This window comes from Apostichopus japonicus, chromosome 16 (assembly GCF_037975245.1).
Source record: "Apostichopus japonicus isolate 1M-3 chromosome 16, ASM3797524v1, whole genome shotgun sequence".
NCBI lineage: Eukaryota > Metazoa > Echinodermata > Holothuroidea > Aspidochirotida > Stichopodidae > Apostichopus > Apostichopus japonicus.
The window spans coordinates 26199944-26226108 of record NC_092576.1 but is presented as its reverse complement, the minus strand read 5'-3'; the positions used below and the strand labels follow the sequence as shown (position 1 = coordinate 26226108).

The 26165-nt window shown below is 37.3% G+C and overlaps 1 protein-coding gene and 1 long non-coding RNA gene across 15 annotated transcripts; one reads left to right on the top strand and one right to left on the bottom strand.

Annotated features, from left to right (window-relative positions):
• The first annotated feature begins 5476 nt into the window (after positions 1-5476).
• Positions 5477-19419, top strand: LOC139982641 (uncharacterized). Its single transcript, XR_011798222.1, has 2 exons — positions 5477-5709; positions 19289-19419. It is a non-coding gene; the product is annotated as an uncharacterized lncRNA (long non-coding RNA).
• On the bottom strand, positions 13882-25350 carry LOC139982637 (uncharacterized). 14 transcript variants are annotated; one of them, XM_071995620.1, is made up of 16 exons: positions 25211-25350; positions 23672-23768; positions 21620-21962; positions 21079-21260; positions 19232-20174; positions 17839-17898; positions 17636-17695; positions 17433-17492; positions 17230-17289; positions 17027-17086; positions 16824-16883; positions 16295-16443; positions 15393-15524; positions 14925-15076; positions 14649-14766; positions 13882-14314 (listed from the first exon to the last, which is right to left on the bottom strand). In XM_071995620.1, the coding sequence occupies exons 3-16, from the start codon at positions 21945-21947 to the stop codon at positions 14033-14035; spliced, it is 2646 nt and encodes an 881-aa protein (XP_071851721.1). In that variant the 5' UTR covers positions 21948-21962; positions 23672-23768; positions 25211-25350; the 3' UTR covers positions 13882-14032. The 14 variants fall into 14 exon arrangements, with proteins under 14 accessions (XP_071851721.1, XP_071851722.1, XP_071851734.1 ...); XM_071995621.1 differs by lacking the exon at positions 17636-17695; XM_071995633.1 differs by lacking the exon at positions 21620-21962.
• Positions 25351-26165: the final 815 nt, after the last annotated feature.

The following is a 26165-nucleotide window of genomic DNA, read 5'->3' as shown; positions in this document are numbered from 1 at the left end:
TATCTGGCTCTATTCGTTCAGTAAACGATAGGGATACATTTTGCTTGAAGCAAATTTCATAAAATATAGCCTTTGACAACTCCTGACATGACAATTGTGATTTCTTTGCAGATATGGTGTCAGTCACCTGTTTTGTAGGAACATCAATAAAAACCCAAGATGTCATACTGATACATAGGACCAGTGTGCAATACAGCGTAACTGGGCCTTTGTTGCAGTGTCTCAGTCTTTCCATGGACAGTTATTTGACTTGACCTCTTCTTCAGTGGCATCTCCTCTAACACACTGGAATTTTAGGAAATAGCCAGCGTCAAGAAGTGTCTCTCTACCTGCAATGTCAAACTCTATTAGGGGCCTGTGGTGATGTAGTGATACTGTGGCAGTTCCAGGGACTACATAACAGCAATCTTCCCTCCCATTTATCCTTTCCACCCAGGACTCCCCGAGAATGGTGTTGAAATAGCTATTCTTAGCAAAACACACTTTATAAATGTCTCTCTCGATGTCCCGTACTATAACAATCTTTGGATCTTCCTTACGCCTCCCTACAAGCTACCGCTTAATATCTAGTCTGAGTTTGGAGGTAAATAGCTCTGACCTCTCTGGCAATGATCCAAGTGATATAGTGTCTTGATTGTGGATCTTCTCTACTACATCAGTCTTTGGCAGCCAATGATCAAACTGCTTATCCCATCCAGGATAGGTGAATAGGAGGGCGTTGTGGTCAAGTGGTTAAGGCAGTGGACTTGTGATCTAAGGATTACAGGTTCGAGCCCTGGCCAGATCATTGCGTTGTGTCCTTGGGCAAGGCGCTTTATCTCCATTGCCTCTCTTCACCCAGGTGTATAAATGGGGACCTGCGAGGTAACTTGTAAATATAGTTGCGTGCGCCGGTTTGTGGCTGCACCCTATGGGAAGTCCCCCGGGGGACACGTGGTTGTGGTGCACTGTGGTGCCCCAGGAGAGATTGATTGAATTGTGCACACTTTGGTGTGTGGGTGTGACAAGTTACCAATGACCAGGGGTTAATAATAATCAGCGCACTGAGACTTAAGTGTGTATTTGCGCTTTATAAGAACTGTGTATTATTATTATTATTATTATGTACATCTTCTAAGATCTGAAATAAATAATAAAACACCAGTCGCTAACTAGACAGGTCTTTGCTGTGCAAAAACTATATACCCCGATCAGAGGGCGTTACTGTCAGACTCCCAGGCCATGGTGCTAAGAAAGAGGCTACTGCTTAATAACACAAGGTCATGTTGGAATATGACAAATTCTGAAGATTTGAATAAACTGATCTCAAATGATGAACAGAGGCCTCAAAATGACCCCTAGCCCATTTCTGCCTGGACTGAATCTAGTCCCACCATGTTCCTTTCAAATCCGATGAAGATTAAAAAATGGCACAAATCATGCAAATTTGACCTCCGGTGAGACCTCAACTTTTCTCGGGACCCAATGTAGTCCACACCAACCAAGTTTCGTTAAAATCCGACTAGCTTGAAAATTCCGCATAAATTGTTTTTCACTTTCTAGGGGATGGGGGGGGGGGTTGGGGTTCCCCACTGAGAATTTCAAAATTTTGGGCAGGACGGGTCCCCCTATCTACACCCTTCCCCCGTTTATGTCACCTATGGGTACAATTGAAGAATGCGCCATTTCAAGTTAGGGCGTTTCTCATAAATAGGGTTACACTTCACTACATTACAACAAACAGACTCTCCATTATTTTTTCCTTAATTTCAGAAAGGACGTTGCATTCTGCAATCGGTATAAAAACTTAAAAATTGGTCTAGCCGAGTGTGGCACATACATACCTCAATACCAAACAAATCTCCTTCCTTCCAGGATAGTTTTGTAGACCTAGGCTTTCCCAACTGGAGCTTCGCATTGCCATCGAGCAGCTTCTTATGATAGCACGCTTCCTTGAGAGTGCACTGTCGCTTCCTTGGCCTCTCCATTTCTGAAATTTAAATAATAACTTCATATCAATTTCCAAATACCAACCACAATAAATCTAACTTGAACAGCAGTTGTCCTTGATTATAATGGTATAGCTGGGCCACAGGCACTTGTAACATACACTAGCGGACTAGCCTACACACATTATAACCGTACAAGTCATTTCCAGTAAATTTGACGCTAAAAAATTCATGCGGCCGAAAAAAGTGTGCGGGCTGAGACAGGAAGCTACTATTTTTTATCTGGCCTGCTAGGAATTTGCTCTTCAATCGAGCTAGTTGAGAAGGCCTGCTATACACCATTTGTCCACAACAAGGGGGGGGGGTGGGTCCTTACCAACGGGGGAACGACCTACGTCATGGTAAATTTTACTATTTCGCCAGGGAAAATTGGGGGAAAACATTGAAATGAATACGCGATATAGTGTCAAGCTTTCCTTGCCCCTTGTCAATTGTCGGGTGACCACCAGTGCAGCGAATGCTGCCCGGACCCCTGTCCACCAATCCCCAATAAAAAAATACCCTTTCTGGGAGGAATGTTATGTGTGGGATCAAACACTTGTCGGCATTATCGAATACTAGAGTACCTGTTATTTTTGTAATGGGGTGGGGGTAACGGTGGAGCGGGTGGGAGGGGTGGGGAGAGGGGGTGTGCTTGAGTCTAGTCCTTGAACACGACTTTAGCATGTTACGGTACCACCCTTCACCTCGTGGATGTATGTGTAACATTGCGTAACAGACTGTTCAGTTCGTGAACTAAGTTAGACCCAACACGCCCCACTCACCACCCGCCCAGACCCATTCCCACCCCCTCAGCCCAAATACTACCCTATCATTCAATCATACCCACTTCTTCCCCTCCCATCCCTTATCCGATAACTTGGACCACTATCACGGGAATCCCAGTGCTATCAATGTCATTGCCTATTGCGACTCATACTAGGCTAGAACTACTGGCCTAGCCTGTATGCATATTACCGTTAGGCTACAATTCATAAGAATTGCAACAATATACGTTGCGCTGTGTACTGTCTTTGGATAAGGTCACGTACTAAGCACCGTTAACCTTGTCGTCATACTCGAATGATAACCAGAAAGAAATACGGTCGGACCCTTAAAATGATTCCGAAACACATTGATACCTGTTTTTCATTCTGAAGAAAATGTCTTGATGATATGAGTTGAGAATATGCGTTACATCCGTTCAATAGTGACATTCGGACGGACTGGGTTTAGTAATATTAAGTGATTCTATATCCCGCTATCTAACGGAAACCGAAGCGAACGAGCGGGTGAAAAGCTTCGTCATACCCTGGTCGCCCTGGTGGCCGCTGATTGGCTGTTACAAATACGTCATCTCCGGCCAGAAACAAGGCTCCAAACTTGAAATGAGACAACTGTTCAATATGTATCTGCGATTTAATTTTTATGAAAGAGAATAGAATTGTCTTTCAACAGTGGTATCGTCTAAGATAGGGTCCTATGTATTGTAACGCTTTCCGCTTCGGTGGTATGGTGAAGTACCCAGTTGGCAATTGAGGAAGGGGGTTGTAGAAAGAGACTCGAGGACACCGTTGAAAAGAAGTACACTAACAGTGCATTAAGAGTTTAAAAAGTATAATTAGATAAACAATGTACCTGCCGTGCATCTTTCGTAAAGCATAATAAACCAATAATATATACAGAAAGTAATACAATAAAACCTAAACACAATAACAAGGGCGGGGGGGGGGGGGTTGGGCGTTTTGTCTCTGCAGGTCGGCAGGCGTATGTTTTTTTGGCTCGCTAGACCTGAGTTTCGTTTGTCAGAATGGAATGGTTCGGTAGTGCCGTTTGGCCGTGACGTTTTGTATCCCGCATGGCGGGTCACGTAAAAAGCACAAGCAGTTACGCAGCGGAGCTGCAGAGTGCATTACTCGATTCTCTGCACAAGCCAAACATAATCTAGGTCCCCAAGACAAGATTCTGAATAAAACTGTAACTTAAGATAATTAAAATGTAAAGAGCCCGGAGACTACAGACGAAAATATAAATTACGGAGCCTGCTGTTCTACGTCCGTAGACTTCGGATGATAAACTTCAACTCCTCGATATATCTTTATGAAACACTTAAACCCCTGATTCCAAAATAACAAATTAAGACGCGTTGCACCGGGCACACGCTCTGCCTTTGAACCCGATTGGTGTAAACTTGTAACTCACCCCTCACCAAACTCTTGATTGGTTGAGTGCCAACCTGATATGCAGATGAGCATATGCAAATGGACACTCAACCAATTTGAACCAGTTTGGCTGTCTTCCAACCCCGAATCATTTAAAACAAAAGATACGCTTCTAATAGCTCGTGATTTATATCCCGCCACACCACAGCGCAAACCACCAATGCGCGAGCCATGGGTGACGTCATAATAATAATAATAGCTAGAATACGCTTCACAATAATAATAACTAGAATACGCTTCACATAAGTAACATTTTATAAAGGTAAATAGAAAATACGTACACACGAGAAAATTAGGTTGTTTTCTCGTAAAACTCTTCCCACCCAAGATACAAATGCGTCCTCGCATTTCTTACCATCTAAAACATGAAATAAATGTGTAAACTAAATCAAAATGGAATACCTCATACATTGAAACAACGGAATACCTATCAAGTGCATAACCCGCAAAGTGAACGTTGACGTATGCAAGAACAAACTTAAAATTCAAATGTTACTTAACGAGGTAAACAAACATAAACAAAGTATTTGAAAACAATAGTAAAAGTTGTTTGGTGGAAACAAACTCAATAGAAGAAAATTCAGTGATAAAAACTAACATGACGCACGGTAATAATGTAATAATGTCTGAATATTGACTCCATCTGTGCAGAAACTACTGCTTACCACACTCCGCCACACCTGACAGACAACAAAATAAACAACGATCGGGAATAACAGCAACACAACAATTTCAGTGTCACCCAAGCAACGCTTAAATACACTATGATAAAACATTATTTTATTTTACGACCCCTTCCCGCCAAAGTACCAAATGCGTATTTACCTGTACCCTCCACTTCTCAGCAGGTGAAAGGCGGAGGATGACGGAGCAGGGAGCCTTAACGGCTCATATGAGCTCCCACATTACTTCTCAGGAATTTGTCGAGCTGGCTCTTAAAAACGTTGACAGTGCTGGCTAATAGAGCTCTGGCTGGAAGGCCATTCCAAATGTCAATTACTCGTTGTGACAAAAAGAACTCTCTAATATTCAGCCTACAGTGCTGTTTGTGCTTTTTACGTGACCCGCCATGCGGGATACAAAACGTCACGGCCAAACGGCACTACCGAACCATCCCATTCTGACAAACGAAACTCAGGTCAAGCGAGCCCAAAAAACACACGCCCGCCGACCTGCATATCAATTTCTTTTCTTCAAATTTGACAATTAAAAACACACGAAAATACCGGCAATGGGACTTAAGTAGAACTCGTCGCTGCTGAACGTAGAGTCACGCAGCTCTGTGAGAGAATGGTTCTCACTCAATCTTTGGGGTTTCGTTGACACCAGCTGCACCAGTGACGTAGTGTATGTATGACGTCATATAAATCAACGACGCGTTTGACTGGGCTCGGATGTGAACTGAGTGCTATATATATACAAGAATAGTGGAACCACCACTCACCGTTCGTTGTGATTTAGTGCACGATCGATTCTGGTAAAAACTTGACTGGCCATAAGAAGTGGAATTTTACGCTCTGGTAAGATTGACAAGGTAGTTTCTTTGGGATCTTGTCTACTGAAATTGGAGGTTTTGGGACCTTGGGCTATAGCCTGGCTGGAACACTTTCGACTAGCTGAAACTTATACCAGGGTGCTGCTGCTACTACAGGCTAGTACTACAGTAGTATAGTAAAATGCCAATCCTCGCATTACATTTACAGCACACAACATATGTCTAGGTAAAGGGTCAGTTTTCATCCGAATTTCAAAGTCTTTGGTGCATGACCATGGCTATTTGGAGTCATTCCCTCATTTATATTGTACAACATTTACAGGGCCTGATGTTTCAATCTTCGCAAGACTTTCTTTAAGAGACAAAGTGCAGTCCGGCACTTTCATATTTATACATTTATACATGAAAACAAAGTGGGGACGCGGGGGGGGGGGGGGGGTTGGAGGTGACAAATAAAAGGTAAGATCCAAATGAAGTAAGCAAGATGTTTTTTATGACATGTGAAGTTTATATTCAACACTGTTATAATATTATAAGCAATAAAGGCAAAACTTCTGATGCTGTGAAACCAGCATACAGTAATTTATGGTTATGGGGTTACTGTACTGTACATTATTCAAAAGGATATTTATTATGAAATTTAGACATGAATTATGTCCAGCTCTAATATCAGTAAATTTGTCTTCCATCAATACTGCCTGTTGAAATCTTACTCCCATTTTAGGGATAGACAGAAATGGGCTAAATATAAATTCAAAAAAACAACACATTTCAAGATTGTTAACGTACATGAAGCCCCAAGACAAATATTTTGGGTCTTGCCAACAACCTTTAATACACTTTTTTTGTGGGTGATGAGCTTATATGAATTTAATAGGCATTAAAATTCCAGATCTTTAATGTACATGAAGCCCCAAGACAAATATTTGGGGTCTCGTCAACAACCTTTAATACACTTCTCTATGGTTGATGGTCTTATATTCATGAATTTAATAGACAATATAATTCCAGATCTTTCATGTACATGAAGCCCCAAGACAAATATTTGGGGTCTCGTCAACAACCTTTAATACACTTCTCTATGGTTGATGGTCTTATATTCATGAATTTAATAGACAATATAATTTCAGATCTTTCATGTACATGAAGCCCCAAGACAAATATTTGGGGTCTCATCAACAACCTTTAATACAGTTTTTATGGGTGATGAGCTTATATGAATTTAATAGGCAATATAATTTCAGATCTTTCATGTACATGAAGCCCCAAGACAAATATTTGGGGTCTCGTCAACAACCTTTAATACACTTTTTTATGGGTGATAAGCTTAAATATGAATTTAATAGGCAATATAATTTCAGATCTTTCATGTACATGAAGCCCCAAGACAAATATTTGGGGTCTCATCAACAACCTTTAATACACTTCTCTATGGGTAATGGTCTTATATGAATTTAATAGGCAATATAATTTCAGATCTTTCATGTACATGAAGCCCCAAGACAAATATTTGGGGTCTCATCAACAACCTTTAATACACTTTTTTATGGGTGATAAGCTTAAATATGAATTTAATAGGCAATATAATTTCAGATCTTTCATGTACATGAAGCCCCAAGACAAATATTTGTGGTCTCGTCAACAACCTTTAATACACTTCTCTATGGGTAATGGTCTTATATGAATTTAATAGGCAATATAATTTCAGATCTTTCATGTACATGAAGCCCCAAGACAAATATTTGGGGTCTCATCAACAACCTTTAATACACTTTTTTATGGGTGATAAGCTTAAATATGAATTTAATAGGCAATATAATTTCAGATCTTTCATGTACATGAAGCCCCAAGACAAATATTTGGGGTCTCGTCAACAACCTTTAATACAGTTTTTTAGGGTGATGAGCTTATATGAATTTAATAGGCAATATAATTTCAGATCTTTAATGTACATGAAGCCCCTTGGAAGACAAATATTTGGGGTCTCGTCAACAACCTTTAATACACTTCTTTATTGGTGATGAGCTTATATGAATTTAATTGACAATATAATTTCAGATCTTTAATGTACATGAAGCCCCTTGGAAGACAAATATTTGGGGTCTCGTCAACAACCTTTAATACACTTTTTTATTGGTGATGAGCTTATATGAATTTAATTGACAATATAAATCCAGATCTTTAATGTCCATGAAGCCCCAAGACAAATATTTGGGGTCTCGTCAACAACCTTTAATACACTTCTCTATGGGTAATGGTCTTATATGAATTTAATAGGCAATATAATTTCAGATCTTTAATGTACATGAAGCCCCAAGACAAATATTTGGGGTCTCGTCAACAACCTTTAATACACTTTTTTATGGGTGATAAGCTTAAATATGAATTTAATAGGCAATATAATTTCAGATCTTTCATGTACATAAAGCCCCAAGACAAATATTTGGGGTCTCATCAACAACCTTTAATACAGTTTTTATGGGTGATGAGCTTATATGAATTTAATAGGCAATATAATTCCAGATCTTTAATGTACATGAAGCCCCAAGACAAATATTTGGGGTCTCGTCAACAACCTTTAATACACTTTTTTTATGGGTGATAAGCTTAAATATGAATTTAATAGGCAATATAATTTCAGATCTGTCATGTACATGAAGCCCCAAGACAAATATTTGGGGTCTCGTCAACAACCTTTCATACAGTTTTTTTAGGGTGATGAGCTTATATGAATTTAGTAGGCAATATAATTCCAGATCTTTCATGTACATGAAGCCCCAAGACAAATATTTGTGGTTTCGTCAACAACCTTTTATACACTTCTCTATGGGTAATGGTCTAATATGAATTTAATAGGCAATATAATTTCAGATCTTTCATGTACATGAAGCCCCAAATCAAATATTTGGGGTCTCATCAACAACCTTTAATACACTTCTCTATGGGTAATGGTCTTATATGAATTTAATAGGCAATATAATTTCAGATCTTTCATGTACATGAAGCCCCAAGACAAATATTTGGGGTCTCATCAACAACCTTTAATACACTTCTCTATGGGTAATGGTCTTATATGAATTTAATAGGCAATATAATTTCAGATCTTTCATGTACATGAAGCCCCAAGACAAATATTTGGGGTCTCATCAACAACCTTTAATACACTTTTTTATGGGTGATAAGCTTAAATATGAATTTAATAGGCAATATAATTTCAGATCTTTCATGTACATGAAGCCCCAAGACAAATATTTGTGGTCTCGTCAACAACCTTTAATACACTTCTCTATGGGTAATGGTCTTATATGAATTTAATAGGCAATATAATTTCAGATCTTTCATGTACATGAAGCCCCAAGACAAATATTTGGGGTCTCATCAACAACCTTTAATACACTTTATTATGGGTGATAAGCTTAAATATGAATTTAATAGGCAATATAATTTCAGATCTTTCATGTACATGAAGCCCCAAGACAAATATTTGGGGTCTCGTCAAAAACCTTTAATACAGTTTTTTAGGGTGATGAGCTTATATGAATTTAATAGGCAATATAATTCCAGATCTTTAATGTCCATGAAGCCCCAAGACAAATATTTGGGGTCTCGTCAACAACCTTTAATACACTTCTCTATGGGTGATGAGCTTAAATATGAATTTAATAGGCAATATAATTTCAGATCTTTAATGTACATGAAGCCCCTTGGAAGACAAATATTTGGGGTCTCGTCAACAACCTTTAATACACTTTTTTATTGGTGATGAGCTTATATGAATTTAATTGACAATATAATTTCAGATCTTTACTGTACATGAAGCCCCTTGGAAGACAAATATTTGGGGTCTCGTCAACAACCTTTAATACACTTTTTTATTGGTGATGAGCTTATATGAATTTAATTGACAATATAAATCCAGATCTTTAATGTCCATGAAGCCCCAAGACAAATATTTGGGGTCTCGTCAACAACCTTTAATACACTTCTCTATGGGTAATGGTCTTATATGAATTTAATAGGCAATATAATTTCAGATCTTTAATGTACATGAAGCCCCAAGACAAATATTTGGGGTCTCGTCAACAACCTTTAATACACTTTTTTATGGGTGATAAGCTTAAATATGAATTTAATAGGCAATATAATTTCAGATCTTTCATGTACATGAAGCCCCAAGACAAATATTTGGGGTCTCGTCAACAACCTTTAATACAGTTTTTTAGGGTGATGAGCTTATATGAATTTAATAGGCAATATAATTCCAGATCTTTAATGTCCATGAAGCCCCAAGACAAATATTTGGGGTCTCGTCAACAACCTTTGATACACTTCTCTATGGGTGATGAGCTTAAATATGAATTTAATAGGCAATATAATTTCAGATCTTTAATGTACATGAAGCCCCTTGGAAGACAAATATTTGGGGTCTCGTCAACAACCTTTAATACACTTTTTTATTGGTGATGAGCTTATATGAATTTAATTGACAATATAATTTCAGATCTTTAATGTACATGAAGCCCCTTGGAAGACAAATATTTGGGGTCTCGTCAACAACCTTTAATACACTTTTTTATTGGTGATGAGCTTATATGAATTTAATTGACAATATAAATCCAGATCTTTAATGTCCATGAAGCCCCAAGACAAATATTTGGGGTCTCGTCAACAACCTTTAATACACTTCTCTATGGGTAATGGTCTTATATGAATTTAATAGGCAATATAATTTCAGATCTTTAATGTACATGAAGCCCCAAGACAAATATTTGGGGTCTCGTCAACAACCTTTAATACACTTTTTTATGGGTGATAAGCTTAAATATGAATTTAATAGGCAATATAATTTCAGATCTTTCATGTACATGAAGCCCCAAGACAAATATTTGGGGTCTCATCAACAACCTTTAATACAGTTTTTATGGGTGATGAGCTTATATGAATTTAATAGGCAATATAATTCCAGATCTTTAATGTACATGAAGCCCCAAGACAAATATTTGGGGTCTCGTCAACAACCTTTAATACACTTTTTTTATGGGTGATAAGCTTAAATATGAATTTAATAGGCAATATAATTTCAGATCTTTCATGTACATGAAGCCCCTTGGAAGACAAATATTTGGGGTCTCGTCAACAACCTTTAATACACTTTTTTATTGGTGATGAGCTTATATGAATTTAATTGACAATATAATTTCAGATCTTTAATGTACATGAAGCCCCTTGGAAGACAAATATTTGGGGTCTCGTCAACAACCTTTAATACACTTTTTTATTGGTGATGAGCTTATATGAATTTAATTGACAATATATATCCAGATCTTTAATGTCCATGAAGCCCCAAGACAAATATTTGGGGTCTCGTCAACAACCTTTAATACACTTCTCTATGGGTAATGGTCTTATATGAATTTAATAGGCAATATAATTTCAGATCTTTAATGTACATGAAGCCCCAAGACAAATATTTGGGGTCTCGTCAACAACCTTTAATACACTTTTTTATGGGTGATAAGCTTAAATATGAATTTAATAGGCAATATAATTTCAGATCTTTCATGTACATGAAGCCCCAAGACAAATATTTGGGGTCTCGTCAACAACCTTTAATACAGTTTTTTAGGGTGATGAGCTTATATGAATTTAATAGGCAATATAATTCCAGATCTTTAATGTCCATGAAGCCCCAAGACAAATATTTGGGGTCTCGTCAACAACCTTTAATACACTTCTCTATGGGTGATGAGCTTAAATATGAATTTAATAGGCAATATAATTTCAGATCTTTAATGTACATGAAGCCCCTTGGAAGACAAATATTTGGGGTCTCGTCAACAACCTTTAATACACTTTTTTATTGGTGATGAGCTTATATGAATTTAATTGACAATATAATTTCAGATCTTTAATGTACATGAAGCCCCTTGGAAGACAAATATTTGGGGTCTCGTCAACAACCTTTAATACACTTTTTTATTGGTGATGAGCTTATATGAATTTAATTGACAATATAAATCCAGATCTTTAATGTCCATGAAGCCCCAAGACAAATATTTGGGGTCTCGTCAACAACCTTTAATACACTTCTCTATGGGTAATGGTCTTATATGAATTTAATAGGCAATATAATTTCAGATCTTTAATGTACATGAAGCCCCAAGACAAATATTTGGGGTCTCGTCAACAACCTTTAATACACTTTTTTATGGGTGATAAGCTTAAATATGAATTTAATAGGCAATATAATTTCAGATCTTTCATGTACATGAAGCCCCAAGACAAATATTTGGGGTCTCATCAACAACCTTTAATACACTTTTTTATGGGTGATAAGCTTAAATATGAATTTAATAGGCAATATAATTTCAGATCTTTCATGTACATGAAGCCCCAAGACAAATATTTGGGGTCTCGTCAACAACCTTTAATACACTTTTTTATGGGTGATGAGCTTATATGAATTTAATTGACAATATAAATCCAGATCTTTAATGTACATGAAGCCCCAAGACAAATATTTGGGGTCTAGCCAACAACCTTTAATACATTTTTTTTTAGGGTGATGAGCTTAAATATGAATTTAATAGGCAATATAATTCCAGATCTTTCATGTACATGAAGCTCCAAGACAAATATTTGGGGTCTCGTCAACATTTTTAGTTAAACCTCAACATTAGCATGCAGGTGATGGTCTGACATGAATTCAATACTGTAGGCCATTTATTACAAGATTTTTAAAGTACTGTACATGAAGCCCAAGACAAATCTTGGTAATAACTAGACCACTAGATACATGATTCAAATTGTGCAGTCTTGCATCTAATGATAAACATTTTATTAAAAAAAAACACAAAAAAGTCGCTGATTCCTGCCTATGAGTCTTATTTTTCTAAGAAGATGATCTTTCTTTTAAACAGTAACGTGATATTTAAGCAATCTGCAAAGAAGCCAACTCTGAAGTTTTCCAAGCATAATAAACAGTGGTCTTGCCTGGCCATGCAATTTGTGTACACAAGAGTGATAAGCCTCCAGCTCTACAGCTGGAGGTGTGAACTCCAGTATAACTTTCTGCTGAAAATCTGTACTTGTGTCCTATATGTGGGGAATTCAATAGTGTTCAGTTCTGTGAGGAGCACTTTCATAACATGAACATATTTTCTTTGATGGTAGTATCATACTATCGCTTTCTAGTCACTTCGCCCAACAACCATTTTGCCAAACTACTGTAGCCTGGTCATTTCGCCCAACCAGCCGGGTCATTTCGCCCAACCAGCATAGTAATTTCGCCCAACCATATCATAGTCATTTTGCCCAACCAGCATGGTCATTTCGCCCAACCGTGTTGGTCATTTCACCCAACCTTATTTTTGCTAATATTCAGTCAGAATAATATTACTTTTTCTATTCCACTAGTTCAATTTGATTTATTTTGGGTTAGGTTACTTCGTAATAGGTAAATAAAAAGTGAGGTCCGCTCGATATCGATCGGAGTCTGAGCAGTTATTTCGGGTATAATGGGAGGATTACACTACTTTAGGCGTTTACGCATACAATGGAAGTTATATTATTATACAAACACAGGGGAATCGGTCTTCATAAAAACCTAGCCAACCTAACCCCTAAAACTCTGATCCATCCTACTGACTAAAAATTCCCGAACGTTTCCCTATTAAATTGAAAAAAATATATATATAAAACCCGTCCGTAATATGGAATTACTATATTTAATCAATGTAACCACTTTATCAATGTAACCACATATGTAACCACATATGTAACCACATATGTAACCACATATGTAATCACATATGTAATCCATTTAACCACGATTCAAGTTTCCTTAATACTCGGTTCGTATCCCGTAACGTTAACAATTCCCGAACGTTTACTACATCAAACCTATCAAACCTAACCCCTAAAACACTGATCCGTCCTCAAGATTTCTTAATATTCGGTTCGTATCCTGTAACGTTAAAAATTCCCGAACGTTTCCTTACTAAAGTTATACAACTAGTACAGGACTTCAAGTTTCCTTAATATTCCTTAATATTCGAACGTTTACTATCAAACCTTAAACCCCTAACACACTGATCAATTCTCAAGTTTCCTTAATATTCGGTTCGTATCCTGTAAAGTTTACAATTCCTGAACGTTTTGAAATATCATATTTAATCAAGGTTGGGCGAAATGACCAGGCTGGTTGGGCAAAATGACCAGGCTGGTTGGGCGAAATGACCAGGCTGGTTGGGCGAAATGACCAGGCTGGTTGGGCGAAATGACCAGGCTGGTTGGGCGAAATGGCAGTTGTGCGAAATGGTTGTTGGGCGAAGTGTCCTGCTTCCATACTATCTATATTGAGCTATGCATATGGGACACAAGTACTCTTGCATGGGTTTTTTCTTCATTCCCACACAAAGGAAATGACACCATCTTCCACATACATCACATGCTACCCACATTGCAGGCATTTCAGGCTGAAGACAACCAGGCATGTCACACTTTTTCCTCTGGCCTGGTGGTTTCACCGCGTTCTTCTTAAGTATGGTGAAGACATACGTCCTCATCAGCAGTACATGCTCATGTGTGAGACTTTCTAAAAGGATGTCTCTAGTCAAAGCTAAAGCATTCTGTAAGAAAATCATTGAAATATGGCACAATGGTAATACAGCATATTTCTTTTTTTTTATCTCTTCAAAGTTAACAGATGAATTCTATCACAATAAGATATACCATAATTCTTTAATGTATACTGTATTGGCTCAAACAATGCCAGATTTTCAAATATTGTCAAAATTCTTAAACTGCTTTATTACCACGCTGAAAGACGTACTGTATACTTCACTGGGACATTCAGTCATCTTTTTCTGTGTTCATGCTTCATGTGTGAGAACAATTTGGAGAATTTTTTTCTTTCTTTAAATGAGTTTGTAAATTGGTAGAACCTCTATTGGATATACTCACCATTAATACAAAAGGCCCACATGAGTTCCCATCTTTCTGTTGGGCTGACATCAAATGTCCAGTCTTCCATTCTCCATCAAACTCTCCAACTAGCCTTGAGCGATTATGCATGAACTTCCTGAAAGGTTGTAATTGCAGATATTTAACATTTTTTGAGTCTCAAATATGCTGCCTTTGTTTGGAGGAAACAGTACTACAGGCTCTCTTGGATTAATTTTATTGAGTTTGAAATTTACACGTTCTAAAAACAAGTTACAAAACCAGCTCAATACTTACTTCCATTTTCCTACATAGGATAGACCCTTTCCAGTGTCCATTGAGTCAAGAATTGACACAGACATCTGTGGAACATTGGCCGCCAAGAGAATCCAATGGTTGTTAGTGATGTTAATGGGCATGAAGATCCATTTAAACATGACCAGATTTATCTAATTGGTAGAAAGAAATGGACAAAAAGCATTATTAGGTACAGTACCTTACATCAGTTCAGCAGGTGGGAATATACTCATAAGGTTCCAGCCTTACCAGTTTATTGTTGTAAGAGGAAACTTCATAGAGAGGATGCATAATAAGAATATACTGTGTTTTAATAGTTTGCATGCATTGCAACCTATAGAGAAACGCTGCTTTAGGAGAGCATTGCAAGGAATAACATAGCAGAGCACTTATCCATTTAACGAATACATCTTACTGTCCGAAAAATGGAAAGCAGGCAAAGGGGTAAAGAAATGCAAAAAGAATCACCTCTCGCATCATCCATGTGTTAAATCTCCCAGCATCCCATAAAACTGCCAGATACGATGGGATGATGAAGACGTGGTTGTTATCACTTGTATTACATTGTGAACGTAGTACAGAGAGGTATGCATTCATTACCTGCAAAATACAAATATATTCATTTTATAAAAGATTAGATGCAATTCAGGTTAACTGGACATACTTCTTGAAGTGAGTCAAGCAACTCAGATTTGTCTGAGGGTCACTTTCAGTATAGCTTAGTGTATAAATCAGGGTCTTGAGCCAGAATATTACTTTATTTCACCAGACAGAGATGTTGCCATTTTTTGCACGTACAGTATGTATCTGTCACAACACAAATCATTCTGAACAAAAGTTGTTTACTAGGCTCCTCAGTCACATGGGCTAGTCCATTCCAAGCCAATATGGGCAACATTTTGGTTAAAAATGGGACAGCTGAATATGGCCACATTGTTAGCTGTTAGTGTTGGACTATTTTGGACCATGGAATCACACATTCGTTTTAGCTGCTGTGATAAAGTGAAAATTTACAATGTTGGCATCCCATAGATAGTTCACCTTGCTGCTAGCTGGCCTTGGCATAGTTTTTCTTGTGGGTTCGACGCTCAAACTTTATTGCTAAGACTTGTGTCCTGAGCTACTGTAAGCGGGCAGGCATAAGCGTTGAATTAGGAGCTAATACCATTATAGCTAATACCATTTATAGGTTGAATAAAGTGGACATCTTGCTGCTACAAGCAAAAATTAGATGTATGTGCAAAATTGTACTGATCTATTGTTGAAATAACCGAAAGCAAAGTAGTGAAGAGTGTGTATATGGGATTGGTTTCCAACATCAGCTGATGGCAAACTATTCATATTTTTAAAATGTAAAACGAAAGTGTTACCTTGTCATTAAGCCAGTTTGGGTAGATAAGGCTTTTGAAATCATCGTATTCCAACACTTCCCCACACACATGGTAACGTTGCTCCCTGTGAATCCTTTTGAGGTTGGTCGTCTCAGATTGTTTTAATTCTTGTAAGAGTTGGTCTGTCTCTGAGGATTGACATAATTTGTAGGTTAATGGTGCAGCAATGTCCAGTGCTATACTTTATTTTAGTATATACTGTCGTCTTCACATTAAGTAGTTGAACATGGTAGCTTCTACCATTCAAAGGCCATTATATTTCAAATGAGAAAAGTCCTTGATGTGACAAGTTTCCTGCAAATATATGTCATAGTGAAGCTGAAGCACAATGATAATTTAGGGGGGGGGGGGGGAGAGGGATGGGTCTGTTGGTAGAAAAAGGATAGCATTAATGTCTTTTAGATATCATGCTTCAAGATACAGGTGGGTTAAATGTTGCACATTATGAACACAAAACAGTATTTGTTTTGATACTTAAAAAGTAGTTATCATTTCAGGATTTTCTCACCACTGGATTTGTCACCACTGCCTGTTGCTTCGAAATGTACCCTCTTTTTGGGCGGTGGGTCTGTTGGTAGATAAAGGATAGCATTAATGTCTTTTAGATATCATGCTTCAAGATACAGGTGGGTTAAATGTTGCACATTATGAACACAAAACAGTATTTGTTTTGATACTTAAAAAGTAGTTCTCATTTCAGGATTTTCTCACCACTGGATTTGTCACCACTGCAAGTTGCTAAGAAATGTACCCTCTTTTTGGGCGGTGGGTCTGTTGATAGATAAAGGATAGCATTTATGTCTTTTAGATATCATGCTTCAAGATACAGGTGGGTTAAATGTTGCACATTATGAACACAAAACAGTATTTGTTTTGATACTTAAAAAGTAGTTATCATTTCAGGATTTTCTCACCACTGGATTTGTCACCACTGCCTGTTGCTTCGAAATGTACCCTCTTTTTGGGCGGTGGGTCTGTTGGTAGATAAAGGATAGCATTAATGTCTTTTAGATATCATGCTTCAAGATACAGGTGGGTTAAATGTTGCACATTATGAACACAAAACAGTATTTGTTTTGATACTTAAAAAGTAGTTATCATTTCAGGATTTTCTCACCACTGGATTTGTCACCACTGCAAGTTGCTAAGAAATGTACCCTCTTTTTGGGCGGTGGGTCTGTTGATAGATAAAGGATAGCATTTATGTCTTTTAGATATCATGCTTCAAGATACAGGTGGGTTAAATGTTGCACATTATAAACACAAAACAGTATTTGTTTTGATACTTAAAAAGTAATTATCATTTCAGGATTTTCTCACCACTGGATTTGTCACCACTGCCTGTTGCTTCGAAATGTACCCTCTTTTTGGGCGGTGGGTCTGTTGGTAGATAAAGGATAGCATTAATGTCTTTTAGATATCATGCTTCAAGATACAGGTGGGTTAAATGTTGCACATTATAAACACAAAACAGTATTTGTTTTGATACTTAAAAAGTAATTATCATTTCAGGATTTTCTCACCACTGGATTTGTCACCACTGCCTGTTGCTTCGAAATGTACCCTCTTTTTGGGCGGTGGGTCTGTTGGTAGATAAAGGATAGCATTTATGTCTACTTGATCATGTTTGCATATAAAGACAGGTGAAATATTGCACATTTTAAACACAAAGCAGCAAAAATATTGCTGGGATATTGGTAAATTATTGGTTTCAATTAGAAATCGGAACCTTCATAGTCATGATTGTGAGTGTAAATTATTCCTAGTAGTGGATCAAATGGTGGTCAAAGTTTAACATGGGTCAAGCAAAGGTAACAAAATATGACTTTGTATTTATCAATCCATGAATAGGCAGAAACCAATTAATATTGCTAAACTAATGACCATGCGCTTCACAACATTATTGCTCTACAATTCAGTAGTGAGAAAATGATTTCTGCTTTCATATTACCAAGGAATCTCAAAGCAATTATACTTTTCTACAAATTACTAGGGCTAAAGGTATCTATGTGATTGCGATGGTGTGTGTATGCAAGCATACTTGGTATATAAGTAGCCCTTAGTGAGCATCATGTTTTCATGGTCACTTAAGGGTCAACAGAGGCAAAAGACTGAAGACTTCTTATGTCCAATATCTCTAGAAGATAGTCGCTTGATGTTCAATTTGCTTTGTAGGTATCCATGAGAATATCATTTCCATAGGTTTTCAAGGGGTGTCAAAGGTCATTTGAGGTGAACTGAGCTCAAAGTCTGAAAATTTTGTAAATGCAGTGTCTGAAGAACTTGGGAAACTCCTTTTTAACATCAAAGTTTGTATTTAGCTAGCCCTTGGTGAGCAGATGATGCCTATTTTTCTGGGAGGTCAAAGGTAATTTGATGTCAACTGAGGTGATAGTCTGTAAATATTGTAAATACCATATATCAAGATGGGAAAGTCGATGACTCCTACTGTTTACCATGGCAAATAACAATCACTTGAGGTCTTCTGAAGACAAAGTGAGGAAACTGTTTAAACAGGTTATTTCAACCAGTAACAGTTGCTACAACTTCATCCTTGGTATGGAGGTTAAAGTCATGTCAGGTGACTTTCTAAAGCAAATGATCTGAAAAATGTAAACTTCAGCACTGAAGAAATGAAAGTTGGTTTGAAATTCGGCCTCTTCAATGTGTAGGTACTCATCAATAGTTACTGTCAAACCATTGTATGACATTGGACATTTCTGGTGAGTAACAGAAGTTTTATCCAAAGTTGCATCACACATATGCAAGGAAGCAATTACTCAATTGACTTTCTGGTTTGTGAATGATGACAGAAACTTATTTTTACAACAATTGTCTGCCGTCCATGATCATATCAGGTGATGCTACCTTAGGTTAAACTAACACCATATCTATTTCTAAAGTTATCAATTATACCTGTTCTGTGTGTCATCTTTGACTGTTTTGCCTTTTTCATCTTTTTCTTTCTTTGAGGCAGTGGACGAAGGGCTGATTTCTTGCCCGACTGGTGTAGAGGCAACTGGTTTTCTCTCGGTATGGTCTGTTCCAGTTCAGCACATGCCAGTGTGAGTTGGGAGATGACATTTGACATGACATCAACATCAGAGGAGAGAAAAGAGAGATCCTGCAAAACCTTCAGTTTTTCTCTGAGGCACTTCTGGGTAGAATGGATATACCGATTGCAGGTACTGGCTTCTTCACCACTGACGTCTGTCTCATCTTCCTGTTGGACAGGGCTCCCAGTACCAACTTCTTGATCATCTCTTAGGCAAGATTTGAACTGAACTTCCTTTGAAAGAAAACTCAAGTCCAGGTTAAAATATGCACTGTTTTTATACAGTGGACTCAGGCTGTTCCAGGTGGCATCACTGTGTGCAAATATTGCAAAGAGATGTTTGCATGGCATGAAGTTCTCCATAAATGCAGCACATTGACATTTGGGGAACGATTTTGAGTCCCCAAGGAACACTTCATACCATGTATTTTGTAAGGAATTTTCACTTTTCACCTGAAAAATATTTTCACCAACCTTTTGGACATCCTTTGATTTGTAGTGAGTGGCCGCACTTATCTTTGTCATGCAGTGCTTAACAAAGGCTCTGGGTCGATCATGCAAAAATGCTGGCACTTGAGGGTTGTATGCCTTGTACTGGCTACTGAAGGCATAGTTTTTTCTTGTGTAGGACATCAGTTGATCTGGTATGAAGTCCAACACCAGAGTTTCAGCCAATGAAGAGACAGTGTTTGTAGTTGTCAGCTTTAGGTAGAACTGCTTCAGTGTTCTGTTAAGTGCTTCTACTCCATTGTTTGTGGTGACTGACACATTGAAGCCAGGCAGTGCATATGCTCTGCACCATCGCTGTTAAGTAAATGGGTAATGGTCATCCTTAAACTGTTCTGAAATGTGAACATTTACTGTGTCTTTCATGAAATTGCAATTCTCCTCATTTCATTGTTACTATTGTTGACAGTTTTACCACTAAGTGCTTGTTGTTAGATCATATGCAACTTACAGTACAGAGTTCACAGAAGTTAAATTCATATGAAGTGGATAGACTATTAAAAGTATCACAAAACTGGACTGTACTTTCCTGTAATTGTACTGGGGTTTCGAGTAGTACCAAGTGTAGCAGAACTAGCAAGCATTGAATTCGAGCTGGCTTGATTTAAACTTCAAAGTAGTTAGATATTAAAAGTTCAACTGAAATCATTATCAATCAAACACTGTTTCAGTCATTTACTTGTAAGCCTTAGCTACAGTAGAACCTTTGAAGACACTGAACACTTGAGCATACATGTTATCTGTATGAATAATTATCAGGAAAGGTAATTAACGCAATGTATAGTTACTGTAAGGCCGTACCTATGTGGCATCCAATTTATCTAACAGGGAATACATAAATTAGATAGTGAATATAGAGTTACTGACAATGCACAAATTTTGTTTTATTGTAACAATGTCCTAATTAAAACTAGTCATCCTACATGCATGTCAATGTATGACACGAGTATAACTAGAAAGACAATGTTCTTATATTTATATTAGTTGATTCATAGCAAATATCTTGTATGTACCAGTTATGTGAATAAAAGTTTGGGCAAAAATTGATACAACCTTACAGTTATTATGTAATATCTTAAATGGAATGATTATTTTTGTGAATGATTCTTGGGAGCTATAAATCACAAGTAAGAAGGAAAGCAAATAGCTGGATCTCATTTTGTAAGTATTGCATTAATTTTATGATGAAGCAATAACATACCTGACATATGCCAAGCCATCTAGTCTCAGTGTATGTTTTCACTCTGATGTTTGAGGAGTACAACTTGCTTGAACGCAAAATGTGAATACCTTTGTCACATTTTTCTTTTTCTTTTGCTGTTGCAATATCCCTCAGCATTTTCAAGAGATGGTGTTGGTTGTCAGTGGTTAGTTGGTTTTTTCCTGTGGAATAAAAAAAATGTTTCATGATTAGTGTTAAATTGGTGTGGGAAACAACAAAGAAGTAGCCTTCTACTTAACTTAGGTTCTGTGAAAGTGCCAGCTGGTTCAAATCGAAAATGAACTATCAAAGCTGTGGAATCCTTCAGTGTTAACCTATAGCCCAAAACAGTCTTATTTACATACTGATAGTATGTGGTAAACAATGCTGGAAATGATAAAGCCAACTAGTATTGCTCTCACCATTTATGACATGACCAATTCTAGAACAGAGTGGGTACATACTAGTAGAAAGTTGATAAGTAGGTTTGTGTTGCAGTCTAGTGCCTGTATTTGATGATAAAAGTTAGATTGAAACCCACCTTCCCTGCACCAGCGGATCCAAGCTTGCTCTCTGTGAAAGCTGCAAACATACTTGTGAGCCTCTGGAAACACATCTTGAAGGGCCTGATACTCTGTTTCAGAATAGTCAATCATAAAAAATTGAGGTTTCCACTGAAGGTTCCACTCCTTGATGATTGAAAGGGCCTCTGCAATATGTGCAGTCGTCTCACTCTCACAGATAAATGTTGCAACAGGTGTATACCCTACATTTGTCCTTACAACCATTAAGAATAAGGGGAGGGCATATTTAGTTGTACGGTACGTGGCATCAAGCAGTACTAGTTCTCCATATCTCTCTAGTAGCATCTTCTGTTGCACTGTCTGGTGTATGAAGAGGAAAGTGTTTTTCCTTACATATGGCTCATCACTATTATCATCTAAATCGTTGTCATCAGTTAGGGGAAAACATCTTTCTGTTAAAATTTGTGCCTCTCTGATAGGTTTTGACGCTTGTTCATGACTTTCCTCGCTCGTGCATTTCCGAAGGAAGAAGTTTGATGACTTTTCTTTTGCTTTCCAATCAGCAACTTTATTTTCCAGGTTTTCTTGGTCCAGTCCAGAAAATCTACCTGCAACTAATGCATGATGCACATGGTTTTGGATGGAATGGCAGCTTGGAAAATATGCTCTGTCATTTGATGTTGGCTTAACCTGATTTGCTGGGCATAGTTCCGACTCCACAAATGTTTTAAGAACTCGCTTAATTAATGGCACTGATGTGATACCTAATGAGACATATTCATGTATTTTGTCCCTTACAGCTGCATCAATTGGTTTGGAAAAACCACTTTCAGTGGACACTTTGTGATTTTTATGGGATTGGTGCAATGGTAGTTTGACATGGATTATCTGCTCTGGATTGGTATCAGCCTCTTTGGAGCGAATCGACTGGTGTAGTTTTTCCATTGTCTTCTGTTTTTCTCTTTGGCCAGCAGTTTTTGACAGTTTGAATGCATTGTATCTGGAAGACAAATTTTGAAGCCATGGAGTTTTGAAGAGATTTCAAAGTAGTCTGAAAAGAGAGACCGCCATGCATACCAACCTAATGAGAACAGGCAACTATAAAGCAGGCACTAACTTAATCTCTCTAAAGAGAGCCTCAAAGAGGGAAAGGCCAGCCATGCAAATTCTGGAGGGTCATTCTAGCCTTAACAAACAGGTTTTGATTATAAATAAGCACACATTGTGTTTCATTTTTAACTGCGAGCAACCCTCACAGTCATGAATTCATCAACTGAGTAAGAATTAGGTCATCAAATGGAGATAAGAGCTGAAAAATAATTATTTGATTTAGCAAGACTGTGAGGTTGATAGTCGAGAAATGGGGGACCTGGAGTTAACAGGCCACCTGACAGGGACCTTGTACTAGTGGTTGATGAGCCAGCTGACAAGATTTTAATGGATTTGTCTCAATTTCTATTTTTGTAATAAGTTACAAATACCCACTAAATTGCTCACATAAAGCAGCACCCCAACATACATTCTGCCATTGTTTTAGGTTTCGATGATAATCGTAACCTTTGCAATTATGATGGTGTATGTGTATTCGCGAGTGTGTGTGTTTGGGAAGCCCATCTTGTAAACATGATATCTCAAGAAGGGAAGGTCAGAGCACTTCATATTTGGTGTGTAGAAGTACCACATTAAGTACAAGAAGCCTATTGTATTTGGTAGAGATAAAGGTCATTTAATGTCACCATGGGTTAAATTGTGGAAACCTTGTATACAAAATATCACAAGAAGGGAAGCATAGGCAGACCTCATATTTGTGTTTGGAAAAACCACACTGAGTGCAACAGGCCTATTGTTTTTGATGAGGTCAAAGGTCATTTGCATTCATCAGAGGTCAATTGTTAAAAAACTTGTAAACGTGATATCTCAATACTGGAACCTAGGGTAGATTTCATACTGGGTATGAATGTGTATAACATTGAGTAAGAGAAGCCTATCGATTTTGGTGGGGGCCAAAGGTTGTTTCAAGACAACACGTCAAATTGTGAAAGCCTTGTAAACATGACATTATCACATACCTTGTGATGTGTCTTATGTAGACTTTAGATGGACATCCAACTTTCCGGCTTTTCTGTACATGGAATCTCTTTCGGCTTGGTTGGCCATAATTGTGATCTGAGATCTGTTGAAAGTAAAAGAAATAAAACATATATAGTAAAAGGAGTCATTGAAGTGGTGGGAGGAGGGGGGGGGGGGATACCGGTTTATACTTTCAAACATAACATAGGGGTGAAGAATTCATATGATATATGATAGGAAATTCCTCAGATAAACATGAGCTTATGATATGTTCCTCACATGGAACACATTACCTTACCAAACATTAATGCATTAAAGCTTCGAATGCTTATAAATGATGGCTTATATTTGCCCCAAGAATGCCTTTGCTAAGGCTGCACCAGAGCCTAAAAATTTAAATTAGCTAAGGCTTTGATGGCTTAAATTTGCATATAAGTATTCACTTTGAAGCTTTAAAAATGCATTCGCTCTGCAGCCTTAATGCTAGCATAAATTTGCTCAGAAACCTAAAATGATGGCTTCATTAAAGCTTTGAATGCTTACAAATGATGGCTTATATTTGCCCCAAGAATCCCTTCGCTAAGGCTGCACCAGAACACATTACCTTTTTAGATGAGTGAGTGCTTTGTTAGGTAGCAAGTTGACAAAAAATGAGACTTGACAAAACTGGCTCTTATTTTATTTGTAAGGCAACAAACACACTGCATGGTTATGTTGGTGCTCAACGTTTATTGCAGAACTTATTTTTTTGATGATGTTGTTGTTACTTACTTGCTGAGAGCAGGCAATCAAATGTCGCTCTTGTTTGATTTGATCAAAATTGGTATGATGAAACAAACAGCTGTTTGGTTTAATTTGATGTTAAGAAAGTGAAATTTGCAGATCAGCAGGATGTAAAATATTATGCCTGCTCTATTATATATCTCAATGTGGTGATAATGTCTAGCTGATTGACTTCTCTTTTCTGGTCTCAATCAGTATGCACAATGTGCACTGTACCTTGTGAACTCTGGTGCTAATAAGTTTCACCTTAACCTTAATATGCAATTGTGCATTCTACTAAATTTTCAGATAGCTATAGTTGACATATATATTTTAGTTTGCATACTGCAACAGCCAGGACCTGTATGTTTAGCTGCCAATTAAATCGTCGTTAGTGCTATCTCTACCCCACCACCTATTTCAAATTTTGGTTGTATTACTTTGTCAAAACATATATTCTTGCTTTTCTTGCAAGACAATATATTCCATATATTACCTGGTTTTCATTTGATCTTAAGTTTGTTTTTGTTTTTTAGGGGGGTTCTTTTATCTTCGATCTCAATGTCCAAGAACCAATGAAAGAATGGAAACTGTTGACAAACTACCTTCTTATAATTTAACAGTCCTTGCATGTTTTACTTTGGGCTTCTTTTTTTATTATAAATAGCAACAATTAACAACATACTGACATTGTTTGATATTTAAAGTCAAAGATTGCAGTTTTGGGGAAAACTTTCATAACTTTGCATTATATTGGTAACAGTTTCCAGACCAACCTTCACTGTTGGATTTTTCGTTGGTTTTGGTGGTTTCCCATATTGGCAGTTCAATATTTCCCTGCTTGTTACTTGCAGTGGTATGTTGTCATCAATATCTTCAATTTTCCACAGGATTCGGTTCCTGGCAGCTTTCTTTCTTTTGCTGTTTTTGTCATCTGCCCTGTAAGGAAAGTGAATGAGGGTAAATAGTATGGCATAAATGGATGTATGAGGTGAATTATGGACCAATGCTGGATTTCTAAGAAGATTAATTTCTGTATTTGAAAGGTTAATTGTTTCAAGTTTGAAGTTTATTAAAAATTCCAGAATATTTATAAATAGGATATGAAAACAGTTAAGAGTTATAAAGCTTGAAATAGCATGTACCATATGTACAAATAATCAATCAAAAGTTAATCAATGTCACTGGCTGCAGACATATCATCATCAAACCACAATGTATTAGTTCAAACCAACATAATATTTTAGGTTCCCATGCTTTGCTTAGAATAGTCTGTACAACAAAACCCCTGTATATGAGGGAGCAGCAGAAACATGTCAAGGTCAGATGACATTTTCTAACTGAGAAAATCGATTGTATAGTCACAAACATTTCTCAATGATAGCATGCTGTACATATAGTTGGACTAATAAAGTTACAGTGGGGGGATCTTAAAGAGCCATAGATGATGATTTTGTTTTTAATAATTAAGATCAGTGGATGGCAATTAGATGTGCCTACATATGGTTTATGGTACAGATCAACCCTATTGTGCATAATATAGCATAATTATGTAGGCCTATGAGGTCCATCTAAAAAAGGTATATATTTTAGAAAACTATTATGCCAATTTAATACTTGAGGGTGACTTAAATACCAAATCATTTTGGCTATATGTGATTGCTTAAATGCATGATTTATCAATGTCAGTATCAATTGTAGAAGCATGTTATTGCTGTCCATGCAGCTACA

Bases quoted from the DNA above. Each gene is read 5' to 3' on its own strand.
- LOC139982637 (XM_071995620.1), bottom strand. From the start codon at position 21,947: ATGCTACTAGAGAGATATGGAGAACTAGTACTGCTTGATGCCACGTAC. The intron at 17,290-17,432 runs GTGAGAAAATCC...ATCTACCAACAG, and splicing joins CAGTGGTGACAAATCCAGTG to ACCCACCGCCCAAAAAGAGG. The intron at 14,767-14,924 runs GTAAGTATTGAG...ACAACCTTTCAG, and splicing joins TCCTATGTAGGAAAATGGAA to GAAGTTCATGCATAATCGCT.